The sequence below is a fragment of the Besnoitia besnoiti genome, chromosome V (assembly GCF_002563875.1).
Source record: "Besnoitia besnoiti strain Bb-Ger1 chromosome V, whole genome shotgun sequence".
In the NCBI taxonomy this organism is placed as follows: Eukaryota; Apicomplexa; class Conoidasida; order Eucoccidiorida; family Sarcocystidae; genus Besnoitia; species Besnoitia besnoiti.
In genome coordinates this window covers 605,539-629,281 of record NC_042360.1, presented here as the reverse complement: position 1 = coordinate 629,281, position 23,743 = coordinate 605,539, and the positions used below count along the sequence as shown (strand labels likewise).

Sequence of the window (23,743 nt, the reverse complement as noted above, 5' to 3'; positions counted from 1 at the left end):
AACCTCCCGCCGCGGACAGCACCTTGCACGACGGCAGACGCCGCCCCCCCATGAAGGAGGCGAGCCGCCACCCGAGCTATGCGTTCGCACCTGTTGACTCAGACCTCACGCTCTTCACAAGACCAACCCCCAGCCATGAGGAGACAGACACTGCTGCCTAGCTGACTCGCGCACACGCGTTCCTGCTTCCCTCCCACGCGCCCCTTTACACTTCCCCCGACTTGGGGGCGTGCGCCCGCGTGCGCCGGTACTGGTCCAGTTGTTTCAGGTAGCGATTCAAGTCTTCTTGAGAAGACAAGCTGCGCGCCGCGTCGAGCGCCTCAAGCTGCCCTAGCGGCGTGTCTGACGCGCTGTGTCGCGCGGCCGCGGCGCCTCGGCGCTCCCCCGGGAGGCGAACAGCCTGGTGGAGGACATGGCTCGCTTGGCTCACGAAGGAGGACCCTCCTGCGAGACATTTCGCCCCGCTGTCGAGACTCCCGTCCCTGCGGCACGCTGCTTGTCGCTCGGCGTCTGCCCCAGGCGGGGGCTGCCGCACGCCCGCCACGCCCCCGCCCGGGAGCGCCTCGGTGGGCGACTGTTGCAGCGCGAGTTTTTGCCCGTGCTTCGCCAGCAGGGAGAGGTGTTTCCGCTCGAATTCCGCGGCTTTGCCAGTCGGCAGATAGCCAAAGCCCTCCATCCGCAGAAGAGCGTTGCTCAGGACTCGCAAACTGTATGCGGCGTCTCTCCCCCCTCCCCCGGCCCTTCTGTCCCCGCCCGTCGCGGCTGCGGCCCCTGTCTCCTCCCTCAGCACACGCGGAGACACTTCCACGGTTCGTTTCTGCTGGTAGCGACACCAGTGCAAAACGTCTTCCGCGCTCATCGCAATCGCCTCGGTGAACCCGTCCAGGAACGCGAGGTCGATGCCGCTGAAGCTGCAAGGCGCGTCCACCGGCGCGCAGAGACCCCCCCTCGCGTCCCCCCGCCCCTCCGGTCTCCCGCGTCCCGCCCCTCTGGGTCCGCCGACCGGGCTCGATAAGGCCCCGCCCGCGAGGGGCGGCACGCCGCCGCCGCTGGCCTCGCGCGCGGCGGCCTCCTCATCTGGGGCCATCGCGCGCACATCCTTCAGGAACGCGCGAAGCGCGTCCGCGAGCGACAGGAGCGCGCCGGGGGAGAGTCCGTTGACCGCGGGCGCCGGAGGCAGCGGCGCCGCGCTGAGGACCTCTACGCAGTCGAGGATGCTGCGGGCTTCGACGGCCCGCCAGATGTCGCGCTGCGACTGGGCGCTGATCGCCCCGCCAGCCGCACACCGCAGCCGCCGCGTCAAGTCTCGCAGCAGCCCGCGCTGACTCTCGAGCGCGCGCGAGACGCTGCAGGCCGCCGGCTGCGCGGCAGACGCCGCGAGCGCGCCCGGCGACGAGGAGACGGGCGCGGAGGCGGGACCCCTGTCTGAGGCCTCGCGGGAGGGGAAGTCCGCGGCAGCCGCGCGGAGAAGCGCGCAGATGAAGGCCGCGCTGTCGCAGAGATGACCCGCGAGCGTGAGAAAGGCAGCCGCCCGCAGCTCCGCGGCGGCGCGCTGCAGGCGGCGCAGGGCCCCGCGCACGTGTGCCTGCTCGGCCGCAGTCAGCCGCGAGGCGAGCCAGCCCGCGGCAGACGCAGAGCCGAGGGCACAGTCGAACTGGCGCGCGAGATCCTCGGTCAAATCCGCTGCGGAGTCGACGGCCGTCGCGCGCTCTGCCGCCCCCCAGAGGGCTCCGGGGCTCGTCTGCTTGGGCATCGGCTTGAGGATGCGCGAGAGCTGGACAGCCGGCGACGCCGCAGAGCCCGAGGCCCCGAAGACGGCGTCGTGCGCGGCCTCCAGTCCGGCCTTTGCCCGCTCGTCGTCCACGCCCGCCGCGGCGAAGCCGGCACTCGCAAAGACGCCCAGCGAGGCGCTGCGCTGGATCAACACCGCGTGCGGCGACGACGCGCGCAGAGCCTTCGCGGCCCTGCTTTGCGCGTCCTCGTCAAACAGGAACTGCACACGCGCCTCCTGCGCGACGAGAAGACCCCCGAGGTAAGGAGAACGCGCCTGCAGCAGCGCCGCGTCCGCAGCGTCCAGCAGCTTGCGGCGCGTCTGCATGTCGCCTGCCGCGTCTCGCCCCGCGGAAGGCTCCGCCCCCGCCGCGAGGAGCGACGCCGGCGAAGCTGTGGTGAGCAGCGACGCGAACGTCGGCGCGGGCAGTGCGACGCCAGCGGCAAGGGTCACGTAGAAGGCGGCTTGGTTGACGGCTGCACAGACCGAGGGAAACGTCATGAGCGGAAACGACGCGGAGAGCCTAAAAAAACGCGAGAGCTCCTTGGCCGCGAGCTTCGAGCTGAGGCTGACCACCGGGCTCTGCGAGCGGCCACCGTTGTCGACCGCAACATGCCCTGGCGACGCCGGAGAAGACGCGGGCAGCTCGTCGGTGTACAGACAGCTGGGCGCTCCAGGAAGCGGCGCGCCGACCGCCCACCCGCGGAAACAGTTTTGCTTTGGCAGCAGCGCGGACAAGGGGTCGCGCGAGGCCCCGCCTCGCCCCGCCGAAGGGCCGCCGCCCCCCTCGGGTAGTGCAGGGGCCTTCCGACCGCCCAAGGCGTCTCTGCTGGCGTCGCCCGGCGTCTCCTGCAGCGCGTACGGGAAGGGTGGCAGCGCGGGCGGGAAGGGCTGCAGGAAGAACGGCGGCAGGCTTTCGCTGTCGCACCCAGACGCGCCAGCGGCGGCAGCGGACGCCGCGCCGCCGAGATCCTCCTTTCTGCCGCCCCAGAGGCGCCAGGAGAGCGCCCGCTGCGCGTGTCGAAAGAGGGCGGCGCGCGGATGGCCGTACACCTCGAGGGGCGGCGCCGGCGGGGCGTGGAGGCCGAAGTGGAACAGGGCAAACGTACTGGGCACGGGCAGTCTCTGCCAGGTTTCCTCTTCAAGCAGATGCAGCAGCGAGCGGAGTTGCTCGCGCTGAAGCGCGTCCAGGAGTCTCGCCAGCTGCCGGTGGAGCTCCTCCACGACGACGCTGCGCGAGGGCAGAAGCGACCCCTCCGCGGCCTCGTCCTCAGGGCTCCTGCCCTGCCGCGAGTCCACCCCGCCGCCGCGGGCCTCCACCCAAGCCCGGAGGTGAGACGAGACGCGGGCGTTTTTCGGCGCGCGCGCCAAGACGTCGACTACAGTCTGAGCGAGGGCGTCCAGGGCCTCTTCCTGCCCCGCGTCGCGCACGCAGCAGAGCCGACAGCCACCAATCAGGTAAGCGTACACGCCGTGGATGAGCGAGACGATGTCGCCGACGTCGGGGCAAAAGTGGAGACTCGCCACCGGCACATGCGCCAGCGCCTCCACGAACTGCCGCTGCAACGCACCCCAAATCTGCCGCCGGCGCGCCCGCAGCGTGTAATACACGTGGAACAGCAGCGACACGAAGTGAAGCGACGCCGCGAGAGATGCCTCGCTTTCCGGGTCGCGCGCTCGACACGCGACGTCCGCCGCCACGTCCAGCGTCGAACGCATCTGCTCGCGCCCTCCGTCCTGAGCGGCAGGGGGCCCTGCGGGCGCCGGAGACACGCCCGCAGGCGCCTCGGAGGTTTCGGGGGCTGTCGAGGAGAAGCGGGAGCTCGGCGAGGTGATGGAGGCGGTGGAGGACGGCGCTACGCCGCAGCCGTTTTCTGTCCGTTTCTGGCGCGCGTGGATGAACTGCACCTGGTCTGCGATCTGCCGCTGATGCCACTCCATCAGGGCGGAAAGACCGAGAAGCAGGTCCATGTGCGCCTCGAGGATTTTCACCAGGCAGCTGAGGCTGTCCTGCGGCTTCACGCGCTTGGCTAGGCGCGCGAGGGAGACGAGCTCCGGCTCGCGGGCGGCGTCCCTGCGCGGCGTCGCCGCTGGCGAGTCGCGATCTTCGGAGCCGGAGGAAGAGAAGAAGGCCCGCTCCCGCAGAATCAGCGACGCCTCCCGGCGATGCACAGTCCGCTGGCGGCTCTCGCGGCCCTCCGGGGGTGCGCGGTCTCCCCGCAGTGACGAGAAGAGCGACGCAGGGAGGAAGGCGAGGAGGATCTGTCGGGAGACCTTCTCCGCGGACGAAACGAGGTGACTCGCGAGCATCTCCCCAACAGACATGGAGGGCGGAAGCAGCGAGGCCGCCGCGAGCGCGCTGCGGTACTGCGCCCATGGACACGCCGACGACGACGCGAAGCCCAGCGGAGAGGACAGCGCCGGCGCCGCGCTCGCAGGCATTGCCGGAGGCAGCGACTGTGAAGCGAGCTCGAGCGCCCCATCGATGGAGGCCCGAAGCGACGCCAGCGACTCGAGAAGCTGAGAACCAGAACACCGGAGCGCCACAACACCCGCAGACGATGGAAGTGATGAAACCGATACCAGCGTGGCTCTCCAAGCGAACCAAGCGGGCCTGAGCTGCAACAGCTCTCCCAGAAACTTCCTCCCTCGAGCGGTCACTGCCCCCTTCGGAGATGCGCCGAAACGAAGTCGACACGCAGAAAAGTCACCCCGACAAAAGAGAAGACATCCCGTCCCCACGGAAAGGGTTGTAGGATTGAAAAAGTAGCAGCCGGGAGCTACCCTCTCCCAGAAACGCATGGCCGGCTGCATCCGCTCGGCCTCCCCCTCCGTTTCATACCGATCTTCCTCACCTTCTTTTTGGCCTCGCGCACGCAGTGGATGACCAGGTCGTCTTGATCGCTTTCTAGTTGCTCGCGTCGCCTCCTCCCCTGCGCGTCCGCCGCGCCCTGCGTCTCCTCCTTCGCCTGCGGCTCCTGCGCATACTTCTTTTCCGCGAGGTTTCCGCCGCTGGCGACAACCGGGAGCGAGAGCGCCTCCATCAGCAGCGATGCGGAGAGAGGCAGGAGTCGCTGCGCCCTGCACTCCTCAAGGGCCATGTTGAGTGCCGCGACCTTTTGAATCTGCAGCAGCAGCCGAAGCCGCTCCTGCTGCTCCTCCTGCTTCTTTTGCTGCTGCACCACGCGCAGCGACGGCACCAGCAGCCGCTGTCTGTACCCGCGAAGCAGCTCGCGAGTCTCCGCCGCCTCGCTCTGCAGCGCCGCCACGTGCTCCTCCAGCTCTCTGCAAACAAGAAAGCAGAGGCGCGAGGCACCGAGCGAAAGTACTCCATGAGAAGGTTCTAGCAAGTCCCCGACCCTCCTCTGCGAGCCCGTCCCAGGCCTCTGCGTGAGACCTTTTGGCACAGGTGAGAACGACGGAGTCCGCAGGCGGTGAGCCTTCGCCCAGGCGCAGACAGCCCGGTCTCCCCGCCGAGACTGGAAATCAGCGCCCCACTAGTATTCACAGGCCGCGACTTCGCTCGAGCGAGAGTCAGCTGAGGCGTCATCCCAGCGCAACGCAGCCACAAGAAGGGCGCCGAGACAAACGCGGAAACAGAAGCCGCGCATCATCCAGCAAAAGGGGCAAATCACACACGAAACAAAGACCGACGCTCAACAGCACACACACAGAGAGGGAAGCGGAGAACTCACCTCACGGCTCGGCTATTCGAAACTAACTCGTCTTGCCGCCTTCTCACGCAGACCATCGTCTCTGCTTCCAGCTGAAAGCAAGAAACAAAAGACCTTGTATCAAAGATATATGCCCTGCTGCCAAAAGGAATCCGCCGCGCGGGCGCGACAACAGAAAGCGGAGGACAGCGCCTCCTGCGCCCCGGGTACATGGCCTCCGCCCCCCGCCCCTCCCCCCGCGTCCTTTGCACCCTTTGTTTTGCCTGCATTTGCCTCTCGCATGCGTTTCCTTCTTCTCATCGCCTGCCTTTGTCAGCCGCGGAGACTCCCTGAAGACTCCCGGGGACCTTACCTTCGCCTGCAGCCCTTCTAGTTCGTTGATGCGCGAGACAACCTGGCTGACTTGGAAGCCGGTCGCGAGAACGTTTTCGAGTTCCCACTGGACGCCTTCGTCGTGCGCCTTTTCACTCCGTCTTTTCCTCCTCGCCAAGCCCCTTTCTCTCTGTGTCTGCAGCTGCTCGCGCAGCTCCGCCTCGTCTTCTCTCCGCCCCTCCAGCGCTGCCTTCATGGCCTCAGTCTCCATCTTCTTGATCGTTTCCTCAGCCACCGAAGTCAAACGCCCGTCGGGGTCCGCCTCGCGGTCATCGTCCTGCGGATCGCGCGCCTTTCGCTCGCGCAGCTTCTCCAGCTGTACGTACACCCCAGCCAACCTGTGCTCCCCGGCGCGGCCATCCCCAGATTCAGGGCGCGGGCCGTCTTTCGCATATGACGTCCGCGAGTTTCCGCTGACAGAGGAGGCGGAGGAAGCAAGGACGTGCGACAGCGAGTCCTCCGACGCTGTTTTGCCGCAGGACGAATCCGAGGCTGCAGATGCAGCCTCCCGGCGATCGCCGAGCTGCCGCTCCAGCTGCTGTATGTACACCTGGGGAAGGAGCTCGACGACCGACTCGAACGCAGACGGCGCGCACGACGACGAAGAACCAGGTAGAGAAGAAGCCAGACAACACGAGGTAAGAAACGAATGAAGTGGAGAGGAGGATGAAGCTGAAGAGAGCCCCTCGGAAGGCAAAACAGACGCATATGGGAGGGACAACGCAGAGGGAAGAGACGACGGACTGTCAGGAGCCGTGTGCGATTGAGACGAGGTCACACAGGCCTGATAAATGTCGCTCTGCCCCGCGGGTGGCGACAACACACGGGCGCCGTCACCGCTTCGTCCGCCGAGAGTCTCTGAGACAAGTGGCTGCGAGACAAGAGACATTCCGTTGAGACTCACCTCCCCCCTGCCGGGCGCTGCGTGCTCTCCCAGGCCTGCGAACCCGCCCGCGCTGCCTTCGTCGCGGTCTCCATCGAGGATTCGTCGCTCAGCAGCAGACGAGGCCCCACTCGCCAACGCAGGCGACAAAGAAGGGTCGCTGCAGGCTGCGAATCTTCCGCTTGCCTGGGCAGTGTCTCGGAAGGCTGCCTCACACATTGGCGTCATGCCGCCTACCCCTTCCGCTGCCTTCCCCGCCCCGGGAAAGGACGAGGAGACTGTCTCTCTCTCTTCTTCCATAGCTGCTCTCTTCTCCCGCGGCTGGGCGACGCGGAAAAGGAGAGGAGCCATGCAAAGGGAGATGAAACGATGACGAGTTCGACAGCGGAGAGGGAGAGAGAGAGAGGTGATCTAGAGAGAATCTGAGGCGAAAAAGAGGCGAGAGACGAGAGTGGTCAACTTCGATCCCCCGGAAGCCAAAGCCCACCGGCAAAAGAGAGAACGAGGTAGAGAGAAACAACTTTCTTGGGCGGTAGGGGATGTCCCTGTGGTACGCTCAAACTAGGCCGCCGCGGGTGACAAAGACACAGAGGAAGCCGCGCGGAGTCTCCGTGCGCATGGAGTCGCAAACATGGGACACAAACGGCAGATAAAGGGGGTGAAACCATGAGAGTTACAAAAAGGAGCAGTAAGAGACAAGGGAATGGACAAACTCTTCAACATCCTCTTGCCTCCTTAACGTCGGCTGTCGAGACACCCCGCCGGCTGCAGGGCAGTTGATGCGCAGCGTTCATCGCTGCCGAGGTGCGTATGAAAACAACGAGCGACAGAGTGCAGAGAAACGCAAGCTTCACAAGGGCTTGTGCTCCCGAGAAGAGAAGACAAAACATTTGAAGGACAGGCGACAGTGGCTAAGGAGGCAAATGACAAGGATACGACAGGCGAGCGAACGGCGGCGGGCAGACGGTCACTTTCACGGAACCAGCTTGAGTCACTGAGGTCTGCGCTCGCTGTTGCTTCCCTGCCTCGCAGCAAAGACACGCAAAATTGCGTTTGTAACGAAAATACAGCATTCGGCGAGGACTTTCTTGCCCGTTTCCTTGCCAACTTGACTTTGCGCAAAGACTCAACGCGCACATCCAGCACCATCCAGAGTACGTACATCGCGCAGACGACCGCCGCGAGTATCGCCCGCCACAGCAGACCTTCTTTTCGCGGGGCGCGGAGGATTCGCGGCTCGACTCGCTTTCGAAGACGCAAGACAGCACACGGGAAATCCAGTCGCGCATGGCACAGTTTTTGCAGAGGAGTTTGAGCGGTACATCACCCCCTTCTTTTCTGCGCCGTGAACTCCGTGGAGAGGGGGGGAGAGAAAGCTAGGCTTGAACGCGGAGGGAGAAAAGGCGAGACTCGGGATGCCGAGCTCTCTCCCCCCTCGCGACGCCAGGAATCGAGCCTCAAGCCGCGTCGCGGAGGTCGCACTTTACGAACCCCCGTAGGTGTAGAATGCGTGTTCGCCGCAGCTCGCTTTGTTCGCCTTCCTGCTCATGAAGCGCCACGGCTTTCTCTGCGGCCATGCTTTACCCGTGTTAATGCGCTCGGGGCTGTTCCGGCATGCACGGGAACCACCGCAGTGGCAGGGCCTCATCATGAACTTCAAACCGATCGCCTCTCTGCAGCCGCACCCCGATGTCGCTGGCCGCGGGATGGCTGCATACTCGGGGGAAGCTCGAAAGATTCAAAATGCCTTCGGATGGTATGGCTCGTTAATGCGGACAACGCACGAAAAGGGGTGAGTATATGCGGGAACAGGAATCTGCTGGGATAGGGGCTGGATTCAGTTTAGGGTTTAGGGTCAAAAATCCGCCTTTACCAAGTGGAATGTGTTGCCGCGGTGATCACATACCTATGCAACACCGCGTGACAGTCCACTCTGGCGCACGCCCTTTCCGCGCATAACGTCTCTCCCGTTTAGACAATCAACCCCTGGACAAATGAGTCCCCTCAATCGGCCTATGCGTCAGGACTGGAAACCGGCAGGAGACGGGTTTTTGCAGCTGAGGCAGGAGGTTCGCAGAGATCTGCTGCGGTAGATCTCCCAGTCTTCACCAGCGCAGAGTGCGGTGACACCAAGGGCGTTCCAGCGAACATGCGAGATAGGATATCCGTCAGCGTGCCCCCCGGGCGCGGTGACGCGAACAACAAGGGGTGAGTGTGGATCTGAGACGCGCATAGGGCGCATGGAGGCATCCTTGTAAACACCAACGCTTGTCTGTGAGTCGCGAACACGAGAAACCAGTCGCTGCCGGAAAGCTGAACACACCGGCACGCGCAGGTGAGGCAGCCGAACGTAATTGCCGGCGGAAAGTTGATGCGCATATTCGGCCTCCTGTGTGTTCGCATTTTGTCTCGTCGCTACTAGGAAGGTATTGACGCAGATCTAGAAGGATTCTCCGCTGCTTACATGTTTGTTCTTGGGCCTGACCAGAGCCACTGCGGTCGTGATCGGTCACGAGAGGGGAAGACTGCATCTCAGTCGACCACGTGAATCGAGATATACGCAAACAGACAGTTTCCGCCGATCCTTGAGGCTACGCCACCACCCTGCGGAAAGCTGCGGTGCGCCGTCAAACTCGGATGTTGGCATCCTTTTTCGGAGTGCCTCGCTCCATCGATATATCGGGAGGACTTACGTCTCATGCACCTGTCATCGTGAGAAGCGGATGGCAGAGCCGCATCCGCGAATTTCGAGTCTACCCGCACTCTACCCGCTCTCCTCATACACGGATGCTTTTCGTCGAGCGACACCTCTGGGAATACACGAACTACGACGCCTTCGTAAGGAGCTCCTCGCATGCTTGCGTGGCTACTCGAGAGCGGCTCTGCGAACATACGCGAGCCTCCCCGTCCCCGCTTTGCTTGTTTAGCTGGTTTGTTTCAGTGAATTCAAAGAGTGAGGCGGCACGCAGACGGTTTCCGCGTCGCTCCCCCTGTGCCTCTGCAGCTGCGGTGCGGCCTCTTCGCGGTAAGCAGCCTTTAACATTCGCTGAACCCAGACGCGCCTTTTGGCGCAGGTTGTGTCACTCTGGACCCGCGCTTAGACACAGAGCTACTCCTGAGGCGGTGTAAGGACGGGGGGTGAGTTTACGACGGAGGTTTGCGCTTTTGAAAGGAAGCTGGGAAATGCAGAACTCGCACTTGTCTCGGTGGACGCAGAACGCGTACCGCTGTTAACTCATGCGCGAGATCCTCACACGAGACTGGCGAGGCGAGCAGGCTGGCCTGAGCGACGGAAACAAGAAACACCGCATCGACGGCTTTCTGCATTCACCCAGACTCCAGCGTCCCTTGGCGTGAAACGACGCTTGTTTTGGCCCTCTTCTCTCGCTATTCTAGCTTGGTCGACGCTGACACCGCAGGAGACGGCCCCCCTCCGTTGCCATGTGATTTCCGCCCTTCCCTTACTCTACCGAATGACCGCATTTTGGCTTTTCCTGTCGAAGGCAGGACGCGATAGCAAGCGAGAGCTCATCTGGCGCGCTTGATTTGAGAGAAACAACCTCGGTTTGCCAGTCAAATTTGCCCCGCCACGCTGGAGCCTGCGCAAAATCGCGTGTCTCCCGTTGCCAGTCTTCGCCCCGCAAAACTGGCGTTCGCTTTTCGAGTGGATGTACATAGCGCGGCAGAATCCAGCTGAAGGCCACGCATCTATCTGGTGCCAGCTTTTTCTCACCTTTTGAGCGGTGTGTCAGCCCCGCTTTCGTTCTCTTCTTGTTTTCGCGCTATCGTTGAGGCGTTGCTGCGATCTGTTGAGCTGTGGGAGCGTCCCGCCGCGTCGAACTGTACAGACTCCGCCAGTATCGCCATAGCGCCTTCGGATCGCCTCGTTTTCGCTTCTCCTTGTCTCCGTATTTCTTCTTCGCATTTCCTGTTAGTCGTGTTGTCTCCTTGCTGTCCAAGTTACTCTCGCCGTCTTATTTTTCTTGCTTCGTCAACTCCGGGATCGCTTTTGTCGCTGGTTTCTTCCCAGCTTTCGCGTTCGCCCCGGGTCGTCTTTTCACCTGTCCCGCAACGGGGCCGGACGAACGCGCGCGTTCAAAACCGAAACTGCATTTCTGCTCTGATTGCTGCCGCAGTGTTCTCTAACTCCGTCCCCTGCCTGCCTGTCGCGAAAGTCTTCGAATTCCTTCGTGTCGCGGCTGCCAAGCTGTTTCCTGTCGCAGCGGCCGAGAGCGACTCTGCTCACACTTTCAACTTTTCTTCCTCCTGTCTTCGCTTGCCTTTTCTGTCGCCGCCACGCGCTGCTTTCGTCTTCTTTCCTTCTCCGACGTTGCCTGAAGGCTTTCCGGGCCGTTGCCTCTTGTGTGCGCCCTCGAGTCTGTCTCGGTTTTCGGCTCCTGCTTTCCTAGTCTGAGGCTCTCTGCGCATTGCCGTCAATTCTCTCCTTTCCTTCTCTTTGCTCGTCTCCACGATGGCGTCGCGCGCGTGGGGAGTTGCCGCCGCGGCGGCCTCGTCTCGTTCCCTCGCCCGGCCGGTTCGCAAAGCGTGGGTGTCCCTTTCTGCCTCGTCTGCTGCTTCTCATCGTTTGGTGGCTTGCTCGCCTCTCTCACCTGCGTCTGCCTGCGCCTCTGCGCCATCGGCGTGCGCGTCATCTGTGCTGTCGCGCGGCGGGTTCGCCGCCTTCTCCTCGGCGTCGGACGGCGGGAAAGCCGACTCTGGGCGCCACAGCTCGTCCTACCGTTCCTCGCACTCGCGTTCATCGCATCAGCGGCGCGGCGCCTCGGTGTCGGGCTCTTCAAGCAGCTTCATCAAGTCGGTGCTTGCGCAAGTCAAGGAAGACATGGAGAAGAACAAGGAACTGCAGAAGGCGATGGAGGACTTGCGCGCCTCCTCGCTGTCGCAGAAGAGCGAGAAGCTGAGTACGCGTGTGCAGGAGGCGGCGTCGGCTGCGAGCGCCCTCGCCAGTCAAGTCGCCTCGCAGACACAGAGCTTGCTGGGAGACGCGAGCGAGAAGGCGACCCGGGTGAATCAGCTGCTCAAGGATAAGGCTTTTACGCCCGTGCAGAAGGCCACAGAGGAGAACGCGACGCTCCGCGGGATCGCACAGATAGTGGGGAAGGCTGGCGAGGGCCTGAAGGGGGCCTTTTCGAAGGTCGCGAGCGCCGCGGAGATCTTCCGCGACGACGTCGACGACGCAGAGAAGAAGGCAGCCAAGTGGCGACAGGACATGGCTGTGCAGAGATACAAGGAACAGGAGGAGCGGAAAAAGCGCGAGCAAGAGCAGATGGAGCGGAAGGAAAAGGGCGAGGCCGAGCCCACTGAGGCTGACGCGGAGAAGAAGAAAGGGGGCGACGAGCAGACCGCGTCGAGCCACGAAGAGCCGCGCGAAGACGCCCTCATTCTCTCGCAGAGAACCTCCTGGGACCGATTCTCCTCACGATTCAAGGACATGTCCTTCCTACAAAACTTCTTCGGTGAGCCACGTATACATATACGTACGTCATAAATGAATGCATGCATCTCACGGGCACACACACATACAGGTATTCGAGACACCTACAAGAGTGTCATGACGGCTACGATCTTATAAATACATCCATACATATATGTATATACATATGTATACAAAGAGGTTTAGTTTTTAGAGTTTAGGATATACATATGTATATATATAAATGTATGCGTGCCTTTTGTTCACGCGATCGCGCTTCGCCGGTGCGTTACCATTCCCTGCTTTCGCGTCTCACATGTTCCGCCGATGTGCCTAACCGGTAAAGCTTGCGATACACTTCCCGGCCTGGCGTTAGTTCATCTTTTTTCTTCACGTCTGCGGATTACGTTGTTTTGTTTTCCTTCGTTTTTTCTCAGAGAACCCGCTGATGGCGCAGCTCTTCGGCGAGACGGAGGTCGCCGCCTCGATTCGCGAGATGAAGATCATTGACCCGAAATTCAAGTAGGCGAGATTGAGGCCTCGCGTTTTCGGGACTTGTTGTTCTCTTTCTTTTCACACATCTGCGTATCTGCGCGTCGGTGACCTCTCCGTCGCCCGCGCTCCGGTTCTCCCAGCATGGCGCGTATCCTCGTTCTTCTCCTACCGCTTGCCGCGCGTCTGTCGGTCATGGCGTTCACTTCCCGCGCTCGCATTCCAGTTTCTTTTTGTGGTTTTGTCTGTTGCTTTCTCCAGACTCGGGGAGCTGCACAACCTTATGGAGCGTGTCATTGCGGCGCACATCGTCCAGGCCTTCCTTCTGGGGGATGAGGAGACGCTCGCCATCGTAAGCTTTCTTTCTCAAAAAAAATGCTTCCGACGTAATTGAAAGAGACAACGCAGACTCGTGGCCGTCAGCCTCGCCTTTGTGGGCTGCCAGTTTGAGGCAGCACACAACGTGAAATGGCATTATTAAGAATATGTGTTGAATTACGCAATTCTAAAGTTCACAACTGAAACTCCGTCTTCTTTATGCAATTTTGGTTTGAGTTGCAAAGAAGTTGGCAATGCCTAAAACATCCGCGGCTTGCTATCCTTCCGCCTCCGGATCTGCTGGCGCTTGTCTGTCCCGATGTCGACGCCCAGGCTTGCGAAGTGTGAGAAGGCTCCCTAGTAGCTTACATCCTTTTGCTACATCCTTTTCCAACATATACATATACATATATATTCATATACATATATATCTATAAATATGGGTATGTTGTGTGTCTGTACCCTATACTGCAGCTCCTGCGAGGGTCTATATGGATATGTACATTCATATATATGTATATATGTATGCATGCGTATGTAGTTTCCGTGGTGTCCTGTGCATTTGTGTCGAGGCGGTCGCGGATTCGCTTCAGGCCTGCGCGGCTGTGTCTGTCTCCGTTTTTCTTTTCAGCACTGCGCAGAGGGCGCCTTCGCGGCTCTCCGCGCGTCGATCGTCGAGAGGCGAGCGCAGCGCGTGCGCCTCGACAGCGAAATTCTTCATCTGGGCAACGTGGAACTTGTCGGTAAGCCCTGCGCAGAAGGCCTGCGCGAGAAACCTGATACAACAGCGAAAACATGATGCGAATGGCCGCGCAACATATACTTATATATATGTATATGTACGCATATGAATATTTATATATATATATATATATATATACCTGCACGTCATATATGTCTGTGCATGTCTACGCCGTTGTAACTGAGAGCGCAATTTCGCGGGTGCGAAGATACCTTTGTGTCTGTTTTTTTCCTTCCGTTCCCCGCTTGCGTCGCTTACAGATTTGCCTGGCACCTGTCTCGTTTTAGAAGGATTGGCCTCGGCGCTCTCGGGCGCCGCGCAGCTTGCCCACGTGCTGGCGCGCGTCTCTGTGGTGATGTGCGACTCCGCAGGCGCTCGACGCAGCCTGACGCCGCCGGTGTGCGCATCGCAGAAGATCTCAGAGGACGAGTGTCCGTGGTTCGTCTACACGTTCGCATGCCAGCAACTCAACTGCCTGCGGTCGGAAGTCGACGGCAAAATTGTGGAGGGTCGTGCAGACGACATCCGCAGAGTTCTTTACTCGGTTGCCATCGCCAAGCATCCTCGACCCGAAACCGAAGGCCTGCTGTACCCCTGGATGGTGAGGGCGACGCAGTCTCGAGAGATCTCAAACGCTTCTGGCTGTCGTCTAGTCGACAGCGTTCAACCTCATGCATTCACATACATGTATTTGCATCCGTATCTATGTTTGTTATATATATATATATATATATATATATATATATATATATATGATGGCGTATGCGCATGTGAGTGCGTCGAGTTGAGCTGGCGAAGTCTCCGCGCAGAGATCGAGTTCCTACCCCGGATGCGGAGTGCGCTCTCGGGGTATGAACAGTCGACAGACGACAAGTCTGGCCTCTGCGACGACAGTGAGATGCGCCTACATTCTTCCTCCTAGCCCCTCTACAAGTATATGTATGTATGGATGTATATTCGTATTCATTTTTGCATATTAGAGAGGTAGAGTGATTTGAGATGACGGCAGGTGCCAGAGCCTCAAGGGGAGGGTTCCCTTCAGAGGCCGTAACCTCCAAACGCTGACGCAAATATATGCCTGAATGTGTTTAAAAGCCAGTTTGAGGAAGCCTTTACTATTCTGTTTGCTTTCCTTCTGTTTCTGTTTCGCTTGCAGATTCGCGAAATCGCCATTATCGGCAGCGAGGCAGTTTGGTAGTTGGCGGACTACGATCTCGCACCCGAGGTAACAAAGAATCCATTTTCTCTCTTTAGCGCTTGACCTCTGGCTTTCCCTATCTTCAAGGAACATCTCTCTCTTCGGTATCCATTCATCCTCTCTCTCGTTGCACTTTATCTTTTTCCTTTTTTCCGCGGTTTGTTTCATCCCTCGCACTGACGTTAACTTTTTTCCGTCTCTGTTCACACGTGAACTGCATCTGGCGCACTTGGTCGCCCCAACCTCGTCGCAATTATTCCAGGTTTCCTCGGCTCGTCTCAGTTGCTTCTGCTTTTCTCTGCTCGTGAGTATGTTCACGGCCTCTCTTTTGGCTCTGCGCCGGGAGAGCGGAGGCGCTCATATGGCAGACCGTGCGTCAGCGCGTTGAGCGATGTCCTTAGAGGCTTTTTGGCAAAAACGAGGAATTACACGTTTCTGCCTGCCGCAGCATGCCTATCTATATATGCATCAACCTAGGAACATATATATATATATATATATATTATAGCGGGACCAGTAGACGCCGGCTCGCTGTGCGGGATTTGCTGGCGCGTGTGAGGCGGGGACTGCGCTTCAGTTTGCGGGTCGTTTTTCGCCGTCGACTGCGGCCGTTCAGGACGTGTCTCCTTTTCGTCGCCGCTCTTAGTTCTAGAACCCGTTCTCCACACACAGCTCAGGGCATGTGTGGCGTTGTCCTCGAGGTTCTGCTCTTAGTTCTCCTACTCGTATCTAATTCTTGCTGCGTATGTATGTATATATATGTATATATACATGTGATACGCATATATATTCTCCTTCCGGTCAATCGCGATTCGTCTCGCACTCTGCATCTACCGTTCCTTAATCGTCAGCGTCTTCTTCTTTTTCTCGTGTCCGAAGAGATCTTCCCTTTCCTCCTGCATCCTCTCGTCTCGTCTGGCTGCACTCCTTCGGAAGACTTTTTTACCAACTGCAACTTCTTGTACATGTGTAGAGCGAACATGCATCCACACGCGCGAAACCCGTTCGCCGCATGCATTGCGAGAACGGAGTCGTCAGCAGAAAAAACCATCTGCGCACTTTTTCTGCTTCTGCGTGGCGCAACTGATTTGCTCTTGAGAGGCGATCTGGCCGCGCATGCCGAGGAGAGTCACAGGGGGGCGTTTCAAACAAACGAATCAATAGAGGATACTCTGATCACCCGAGCGTGTCTAAAACGCGTGGCGTGATCGGAGCTGCTTCCCAAAAAATAAGCAAGACGCCGTCGACTCCGGGACAGCGAGTCGTCGCGAAACGAAAACGCGAGAGACTCATCAGCCACGGGATAAAGAAAGTCTCTCCTGTCTCTCTGTGAGTGTAACAATGTGTTCACATACAGCACACAAGGCAGGCCGCTGGCTTCCAGGCACTCGATAAATGTGCGATGCTTCTGTGTGGAGGAGTCATTCGAACTCGCTCTTCGCCTCTAGCTCGACGACTCGCTCGACCACCGCAGTACTCGAAAATAAGCCGATACCCCCGAGCGTGGCTCCTCTCACATAAAAACTGCAAACTCGAGCGGGGGGTCGCGCGAGCACCCCAGGGCGAAATAAACAGGCAGGGGATAGTAAAGGGGACCTACAGAGGTATTCGAAGGCCGCGGCTCGTCTAGAATTCGAGATTCGCATACCCCTGTCGAGTGTTAGGTCGCCACCTTAGGACTCGAGATGCAGTCAGCGAGCCGCGCGCCGTATCCCAGGCGTAGAAGGCACGCGAGTCACTCGTCGAGAGCGTCACCGTTCACATGCGTGAGTCTGTGAAACGTTCGAACCGAAGAGTCCGACCTGTTTCGGCCTGTTGCCTTACTTCCCGACGGCGTTCGAGGCCTGCAAAACAAGGATGAGGTCCCTCTCAGGGCGCACGTCACCCGTCCTTGCACGCGTCGCGTGCCTTGCGGTGTCAGTATGCCGTGCACAGCTTCGGAGTTCGCTGGACTTCCCGCCCCGCCGGGAGCAGAAAGAAGAAAAAAAGAAAATTGCGTCTGCGTGAGGTGTGTCTGTGCGTCGCCGCCACGGCCGTCGGTCTCGGCTCTGCCTTTGCGACAGCCGCGGAAGACGAAAACGTGGTACGAGATGGCACCCCGCGCGTCGCGCGCCTCTTTCGCGTGAACGGAGCTTGCTGTGAGTCTGTTTTGTACATGGCAATGCGCCAACAGGGGGAGAGTGCTGCTTGAGCTTGCAGACATGAGGGTTTCGAGAGAATTTTTCAACGCGGCTCCACGCCGCGCTTTGCGAGGAGGCCTTCCGAAACGGGTCGCGACCGCTGGAAAGTCGAAAATCTCCGGGCGCAGAAAAAACGAGAGAGCGTCTCCGCATGCATGCGGTTCTGACCTTGTGTGCGCTTGGCGCGCAGAGACGGACGACCACTTAGACGAGCGGTCTTTACGGAGGTAGAGAGGTTATGGCAAAGCGCTAACGAGGAGATGCCGAGGCGGCAACGAGCGAGCAGGCGAAAGCCGCGTAGGACACAGACGAAGAAGAATCATCCTCCACTTGCGAAGACTGAAGGCAAACGCATAAAACACGTCGCCCGTATCACGTGACTGAAAGCGCCAAAGAAGCACTCAGAGGCAACGCACGCGATTGAAGTGACGCGAATACACTTAAGATGGAAAGCTTAAAAAAGCGCGAAGATGAGGAACAGACACACGAGAGGCTGCACACGGGTAGAGTCGCCTCCGCACTAAACACACAGAGTCTTACGCGTCGCCGAGAAGAACAAACCTCAGAAGCGCTTTGAAGCAAGCGCCAGCGAAACCCCGCACCTGGCTGTAGCTAAGGAGCTTCGTCTTGAACGCCTCCTTCGGCCTTCCGCTCTCTTCCAGCAGCTGACGGCACCACGCAGCGAAAGCGATGAATATTTATATCGTGTCTCGCGAGTCTCCGGATCCGGCGACGCAGCTGGACGCCGAAGGGGAACGCCATACTCTCTTCGTCTCCCTCCTCCGTATTTTCCTCTCCCCGATTCACACAAGCACGAACTCGAATCTACTCAGATCCACATCGTTATCGTCACCCTCCCTTTTCTTTTCTCTGTTCGGGAGTCGTCTCGTTTTTTTCTTTCTTCGCACGTGGACTCCGCCGCGAGCCCGCGGGGGCTCCGCTGCGAGCTGCGCACCTCGAGTGTTTTCGAGAGCGCGAGGAGACACATGAGAGTAAATCTGCACTCGCTTGGCTGCATTGTTGAGCTAGTTTGCTTACGTGTAGGAAAACAGAAATCGGGTTGTGCCCGCAGATCGTGTTGCCCGTCTCTTCGTAGTATTTCTGAAACTCTGCACCCACAAAGAGACAAATACGAGCGGTTCCGCGCTCCTGCCGGCCTGTCATATTGACATACGAATAGAATACGAATAGCTTGCATGCACGTGTGCGGCTGCACACACACACACACGTCAACGCACGATACTTATAAAAAATGCCTATAACAACACATGTAATTATGGGTCTGCCCGAATGACCTCAGCAGAGCAACGATCTTTCCTGTGCGCTAGGCCGACACGTCCGCATTCGTGCTGCCGGTGCAGACGCCTCCCCGCACACCGACGCCATCGCACGCATGCATTGATGAAAGAAACAACATAAGTGAAATAACAAACGTGGCGCACTAATCGCTTCAAAGCAGCCTCTCACGCATACGCAGGAGCACACGCGCGTGCGGCGGTGAAGTCAAAACTTGTGTGTTGGTCGCAGATCGCGCGTTTAGGGGTAAACGACCCGCCCGTCTCAACCGTTTCGACTCTCCAGGGACGCCCCAGAGCCCGCGACTTCATTCGATAGAAGAAGAACCCAAACACACGTCGAGTGGCCGTGCAAGCTTGTCATGTGAGTTTTGCAGACCTGCGGCGTCTTGCCTCTCAACTAGCGCAGCTCCGGCGCGATCCAGCATCTGAAAAGAAACACACTCCACGCGCCTGCACAGATTCGCGTCGAGAGTCTCCTCCTCAACACGCTTCAGCTCCTCTCCGCGCGGGCGCATCGCTTTCGATCCCCCAATTGTCCAGCTGTGCCTCGCTGCAGACTCGCGGCGGCCTCTCAGCCGCTACACGCTCCGCCCTAAAATTTCTCTCCTGTCTCTCTCTCTCTCCTCTCACCTCGATGCGCTTGTAGATGGGGAGGTCGTCGGCGGCCGGCGGCAGGTACATGTAGCGAAACCTGCAAACGCAGAGAAGAGGCGCTGAGGACAGCCACAGGGTCACTAACGCACTGCGCGCCGCGCATCGGTAAACGACGACTCGAAGGCAAGCGCTTTTAAGGCATCGTAGGAGCCCGAACTCAGTTAGAGAGCAGGTCCTCTGAACGAGGCGCCCGCAACAAACTGCGAAGTGCAGCGCCGCTCTGCGGGCGACAAAAAAAAGAAATCAACACAGGAGGAAGAAGAGCGACGCGCTTACCGACGGCCCCAGTGGCAGAAGTCTGAGGAGAAGACGAACAGATTTCCCTATGAAAACGCAGAAAAGACGCGATCGGTGGCGATAGACGTGCGCCGCTGTTTCCTTCGTCTGTGCAACGAGAGCGAGCCTGAACTTCCCGCCTCTCTCCGGCGCAGAAGATAAACGGCACCGGCCTCGCAGAGCGGCGCACTGGAGCGAAGCAAAAACACACAAAACGGAGACAAAAGGCCGGACTGAGACACCAACCCCGCGGTCGGTGTCCATGTCGCCACGTACGACCTCGAGGAAGTAGGGCCGCAGCGCCGTCGCTGCAGAGCGCAAAAAAAAGAAAAGAATGACACGAAAAAATTGAGCGCGGCGGCAGCCACTGACGCCGCGATAAGGTTAACCAGCATCCCCACACAGATATAAGTCGGAAAAAAGACTTCGAAAGCACGTAACGAGCGCCACGAAGCATCACACTGAAGGCATATGCGCCGTGGAGACCGGCGGCGAAAGCGCGAAGAGAGGGCGACACGAACACACAGACAGCCACGACAGCAACGAGGCACGGAAGTAACGAGGTGATTCGCGTGAGAGAGATGAGAAAGCCGCGGCATCTGGAGGGCGCAAAAATGAGAGACACAAGAGGATCGTACCAAATGCGGAGTGATCGGCGCGCCGCAGGTCGCCCACGACGATCGGCACGAGTGTGAAGGCTTGCCTACGAGTGAGGAAAACAGATGTGAAAATCCATAAAATAGGGGAAGGCGGAGGAAAGCAAGACCCTCAGCACTCGCGAAAAAACCTGAGCCTCCGATAGAAGCCAACACGCAGTCACCGATGAAACAAGAGGCGTCGGGCGGACTTCACGCTAAGCGAAAAGACGAGAGGCGGGAGAGGAGGAGGCGTTTGTGCACACGCGCGTGCGGCGGGAGAGAGAGTGAGGAAACAGCAAGATGGAGGAGACCACGCAGAGACCGACACGGCATGCAGAGTTCAGAAAAACAAAAACTGCCGCAGAAACTTCAAAACCGAAGCCGGGCAAGACGGCGCGACAGGTGCTGCGCTGTTTGGTTTCATGGCGTCGCCCCGCAAGGCGAAAAGCCGGATGGATTCGAATGTCGAGGAGAAAGACGGCCTCTCACTCGCGGAGGACGTATTTCAAAAAGGGGAGTTGCATCTCAATCGAGTGTTCATTTTCGTCGTCTCGTAGCGGCAGCGTGCCAAAGATCTTCGCACTGCGCAGCGCCTCAAGGACTGAGACGCCCAGAAAACGAAAAAAAAAAACGGAATCGAAACGCAACGAGACACTGTCTACACTCAGAGCGGGCCACCACACGCAAATGCTGCTACATACATATACATACATTCACACATATATGCAGGTATATATATATATATATATACAGAGAAGAGACCAGAGTATAGCTAGGCAACTATACCTATATCGTTGCGTAGGCGCGTATACGCCAATACATAGTATATAAATAGGCATCCATATATATATATATATATATATATATATATATATATATATATATATATATATGTACACACACATACGCGTATGCAGAGGGTCACGAGTCGAAGCAGCGAGGCGCTCGCACCTAGAAAACATAGTCTTTTTTGGCTTGACTGCAGATGCGCGCAAGACGACCGCTTTTTTGACAAGTCGGTCGCGGTGTCTCCGCCCCTTGCCTGGAATGTCGAGCGGAATTTCGCCTAGAGGCGTGGCATAGGCCTTTACGGAGGGCTGCGGCAGCGCGCAGTTCGCCAAATAGACGTGGTGAGAAGGGCCTAGAACGAAGACGCGCCGGCTGAAGAGACACACGCACGCGCAGCCTAGGACCTCCAACGCAGCCAAGGCCGGAGACGCCGTCGCGCGCGACAGAGACGCAGAACGAAGGCAGCTAAGCCCTGGGTGCTGAAGAACAGAAGAGGCGGAAAAAGAGATCTGAAAAGGAGCGATTCTTACACCGTTGCGGGCGAGACCTGCCGCCACGCCGCCGCCGCGGTGGCCGCGCAGTACGCATAGCCCGCATGTCTGCAAAAAAAGGGAAAAAAGACAAGAAAAAAAGAAAAAATGGGAGTAAAGCGAGCACGAAAACCGACGCACTCCTTGCAGGCCGCGCTGCAACAATTCCACCCGCGAGCCGTGTCATGATGCGCGACAAGGAGAGAAGGGAGGGCAAGACATCGAGAGAAAGGGAGATGGAGGGTGCAATGGACAGCCCACCAGAGAAGACGCTGTGTAGATGCAGACGGGAGACCTACGGACAAATGAGAGCTACGGCGTTCTCCTCGGTTTTCTGCACTCTGGTCAGGCAGCTGCTGAACAGATCGCTCAGTTGCTTTGCTGCGAGAGAAGGATAAAAGCAGGAAACAAACGTCGGATCAAGTCAGCCTCACGGCAGAGGCTCGCGTCTTCCTCGAAGAGTGTCAATCTCAACACGTTCTTCTCTCCCTCTTCATACAGCCCGCCGCATCGCATGGAGAGGCTTACGGTCACTGCTGTACCAGCTGCCTGCGTGAGCCGCGCGCCGAATCATCTTCTTCTCAGTCGTCGCTCGCTGATTCTTTGCTCCCACTCTCTGCCTCCTCTCCTTCTCGCACTTGACTCGCCGCTGTGCGAGCCTCTCTGCTGTCTCCGCTCCTCGCTTGTCTCTCTTCGACGCCTTGCGCGCAGTTTCGTCTGCGCGCATCTCGTCCTCTCCGCTCGGAGTTGCGCAAGCGCCGCGCGCAGGCTAAGGCGAACGAGGCCCTCAGCAGCCCGAAGGACTTCCATCTAACCACTCGCGCGCGAGGATGCCGATGCAGACAGGCGGAGGCAGAGGAGAGAAGGGAGAAGAGGCGAGCGAGGGCGCGACGCGGGGGGCGTGCGGAGGGCGGAGAATGCAGGCGCAGAGACACGCCGAAGGAGAGGCACGCTGAGAGAACTTCCGCAGAGGAAATCGCCGATCGATGGAGGGCCCCAGGGCCGCGAAGAGCCTCCTCCGGAGAGACGCGAACCAGCAGATGAAGAGACAAATCAAATGCTTTCACGGCGTGGAGACCACGCAAAAGGAGATAGGAAAAGACAGGCAGAAAAGGTGACACGATGATACAGCAGGGCTGCCTGGAAGTGACGCAGAAACGAGTGCTGGGCACGCAAAGAAATGCAAAAGCCAGGGAGCCCGTGTGAGCGGAGAGAGAAGAGATCTTGAGCGACCGACCCAGCGCGCGGCAGGAAGAGAGAGCGACTGAAAACCAGACACGGCGGAGAAGACACGCTACGGAAGAAAAAAACCCGAAGCGGCGCCGCGTGTGTCGACAAAACGCAAAAGCGAGACTGCGAAAATTGTCACGCTGTCTGCGTGCAGAGAGACACAGATGAAAGCGGAAAGAGAGACAAAGCGCTGGAGCAAACCGACAACGAAACCCGGCGGCAAAAACCGAGTTGCGCGAGCGCAGCGAGTTGCGAGATCCACAGTCACGAGAAATTTGGGGAAAGGCTGCCGCGAGTCGGACAAGCGCTTTAATAACACCAGGAATCAGAGAGTTGAGAAAAAATCGTATGGCGAAGACCAGCGTGAGGTGAAAAAGAGACAAAAGCGCAGTCTACCAGCTCGCTGTCCAGCCGAGTGTGCGTTGCGAAAAGAGATCTCGCTGGCCTCAAAAACAGAAAGGAGAGAGCTCGACGAAGGAATGCAACCGACAAAGCGCCGCGGAGTTGGTGTTCTCTCTTGTTTATACGTAAAAACCGCACGCCACTTCGTTTTCCTCCCCTTCGCCGGACCGCGAACTTCCAAGATTGCACACCTGCGCCCGTGGCGGGCGAGTGTAGCTACACGCGAGCAGCTGGGCGACGAGCTTTCGGGGTTTTCTTCAGCCCAAGCACATTCCTCTAAAAACCGATATTCTAATGTTTGCGCTCGCGGCAACGGTCGCTGCTCATGTGTTCTCCGCCGAAACAGCGCGGCGAACCCGCGGCTAACGACGCAGCGACGCACCCCGGCGAGAAGACGCTTCGGTAAAAGCTTTCCTCAACCGAATCAGACAGAACGCGCACATCTCAGAGACTCGTGGAGCTCCGGAGCCAACAGCTGCCCTCTGTTCCGCATGTGTGTCTGCGTGAACTCCTGAGAAACTGAGAACTCGTGCGACAGAAGACCGAGTGGAAGAAGAGACGTGCGGTGTGTAGAGTGAGTTCCTGGAGACACCCGCTGCGCCGTCTCCCCTACAGAGGGCGCGGAGAACTGAGGCCTTAGGCATCGCTTGCACGCTGGCGGAGAGGAATCGAAGGATTGGATGCCGAACGAAAGAGCGCGTTTATCTGCATCGAACCTCTCGGCTAGCTATTTAACCGTGGACGTTTCACGGTTTGAGTCGCGTCCCTCTGGTGGCGGCGGTCGGGCTCAGGAGGGGGGCACAACCTGGTTCAGCGCATCATGTCCCTGGGAAATCTTCTTCAGCATTCTATGAACTATACCGCC

General features: G+C 58.9%; 3 protein-coding genes across 3 annotated transcripts; 1 reads left to right on the top strand and 2 right to left on the bottom strand.

Moving 5' to 3' along the window:
* Positions 1 to 205: 205 nt before the first annotated feature.
* On the bottom strand, positions 206 to 7,051 carry BESB_059130 (uncharacterized protein; the record flags this gene model as incomplete). The annotated part of the gene is made up of 5 exons (XM_029364327.1): positions 206 to 4,291; positions 4,627 to 4,740; positions 4,771 to 5,056; positions 5,467 to 5,537; positions 5,798 to 7,051. The coding sequence occupies 5 exons, from the start codon at positions 7,049 to 7,051 to the stop codon at positions 206 to 208; spliced, it is 5,811 nt and encodes a 1,936-aa protein (XP_029219035.1).
* Positions 7,052 to 11,171: 4,120 nt separating this feature from the next.
* On the top strand, positions 11,172 to 14,881 carry BESB_059120 (putative inner membrane translocase TIM44; the record flags this gene model as incomplete). Its single annotated transcript, XM_029364326.1, has 6 exons — positions 11,172 to 12,174; positions 12,569 to 12,653; positions 12,885 to 12,975; positions 13,573 to 13,684; positions 14,055 to 14,284; positions 14,840 to 14,881. The coding sequence occupies 6 exons, from the start codon at positions 11,172 to 11,174 to the stop codon at positions 14,879 to 14,881; spliced, it is 1,563 nt and encodes a 520-aa protein (XP_029219034.1).
* A 2,429-nt stretch (positions 14,882 to 17,310) lies between these two features.
* On the bottom strand, positions 17,311 to 21,973 carry BESB_059110 (Memo family protein; the record flags this gene model as incomplete). The annotated part of the gene is made up of 13 exons (XM_029364325.1): positions 17,311 to 17,400; positions 17,664 to 17,726; positions 18,100 to 18,170; positions 18,736 to 18,784; positions 18,990 to 19,050; positions 19,290 to 19,336; positions 19,566 to 19,597; positions 19,928 to 19,992; positions 20,417 to 20,528; positions 20,970 to 21,088; positions 21,247 to 21,315; positions 21,546 to 21,627; positions 21,775 to 21,973. 13 exons carry the CDS (start codon positions 21,971 to 21,973, stop codon positions 17,311 to 17,313), a joined length of 1,059 nt encoding a protein of 352 aa, XP_029219033.1.
* Positions 21,974 to 23,743: the final 1,770 nt, after the last annotated feature.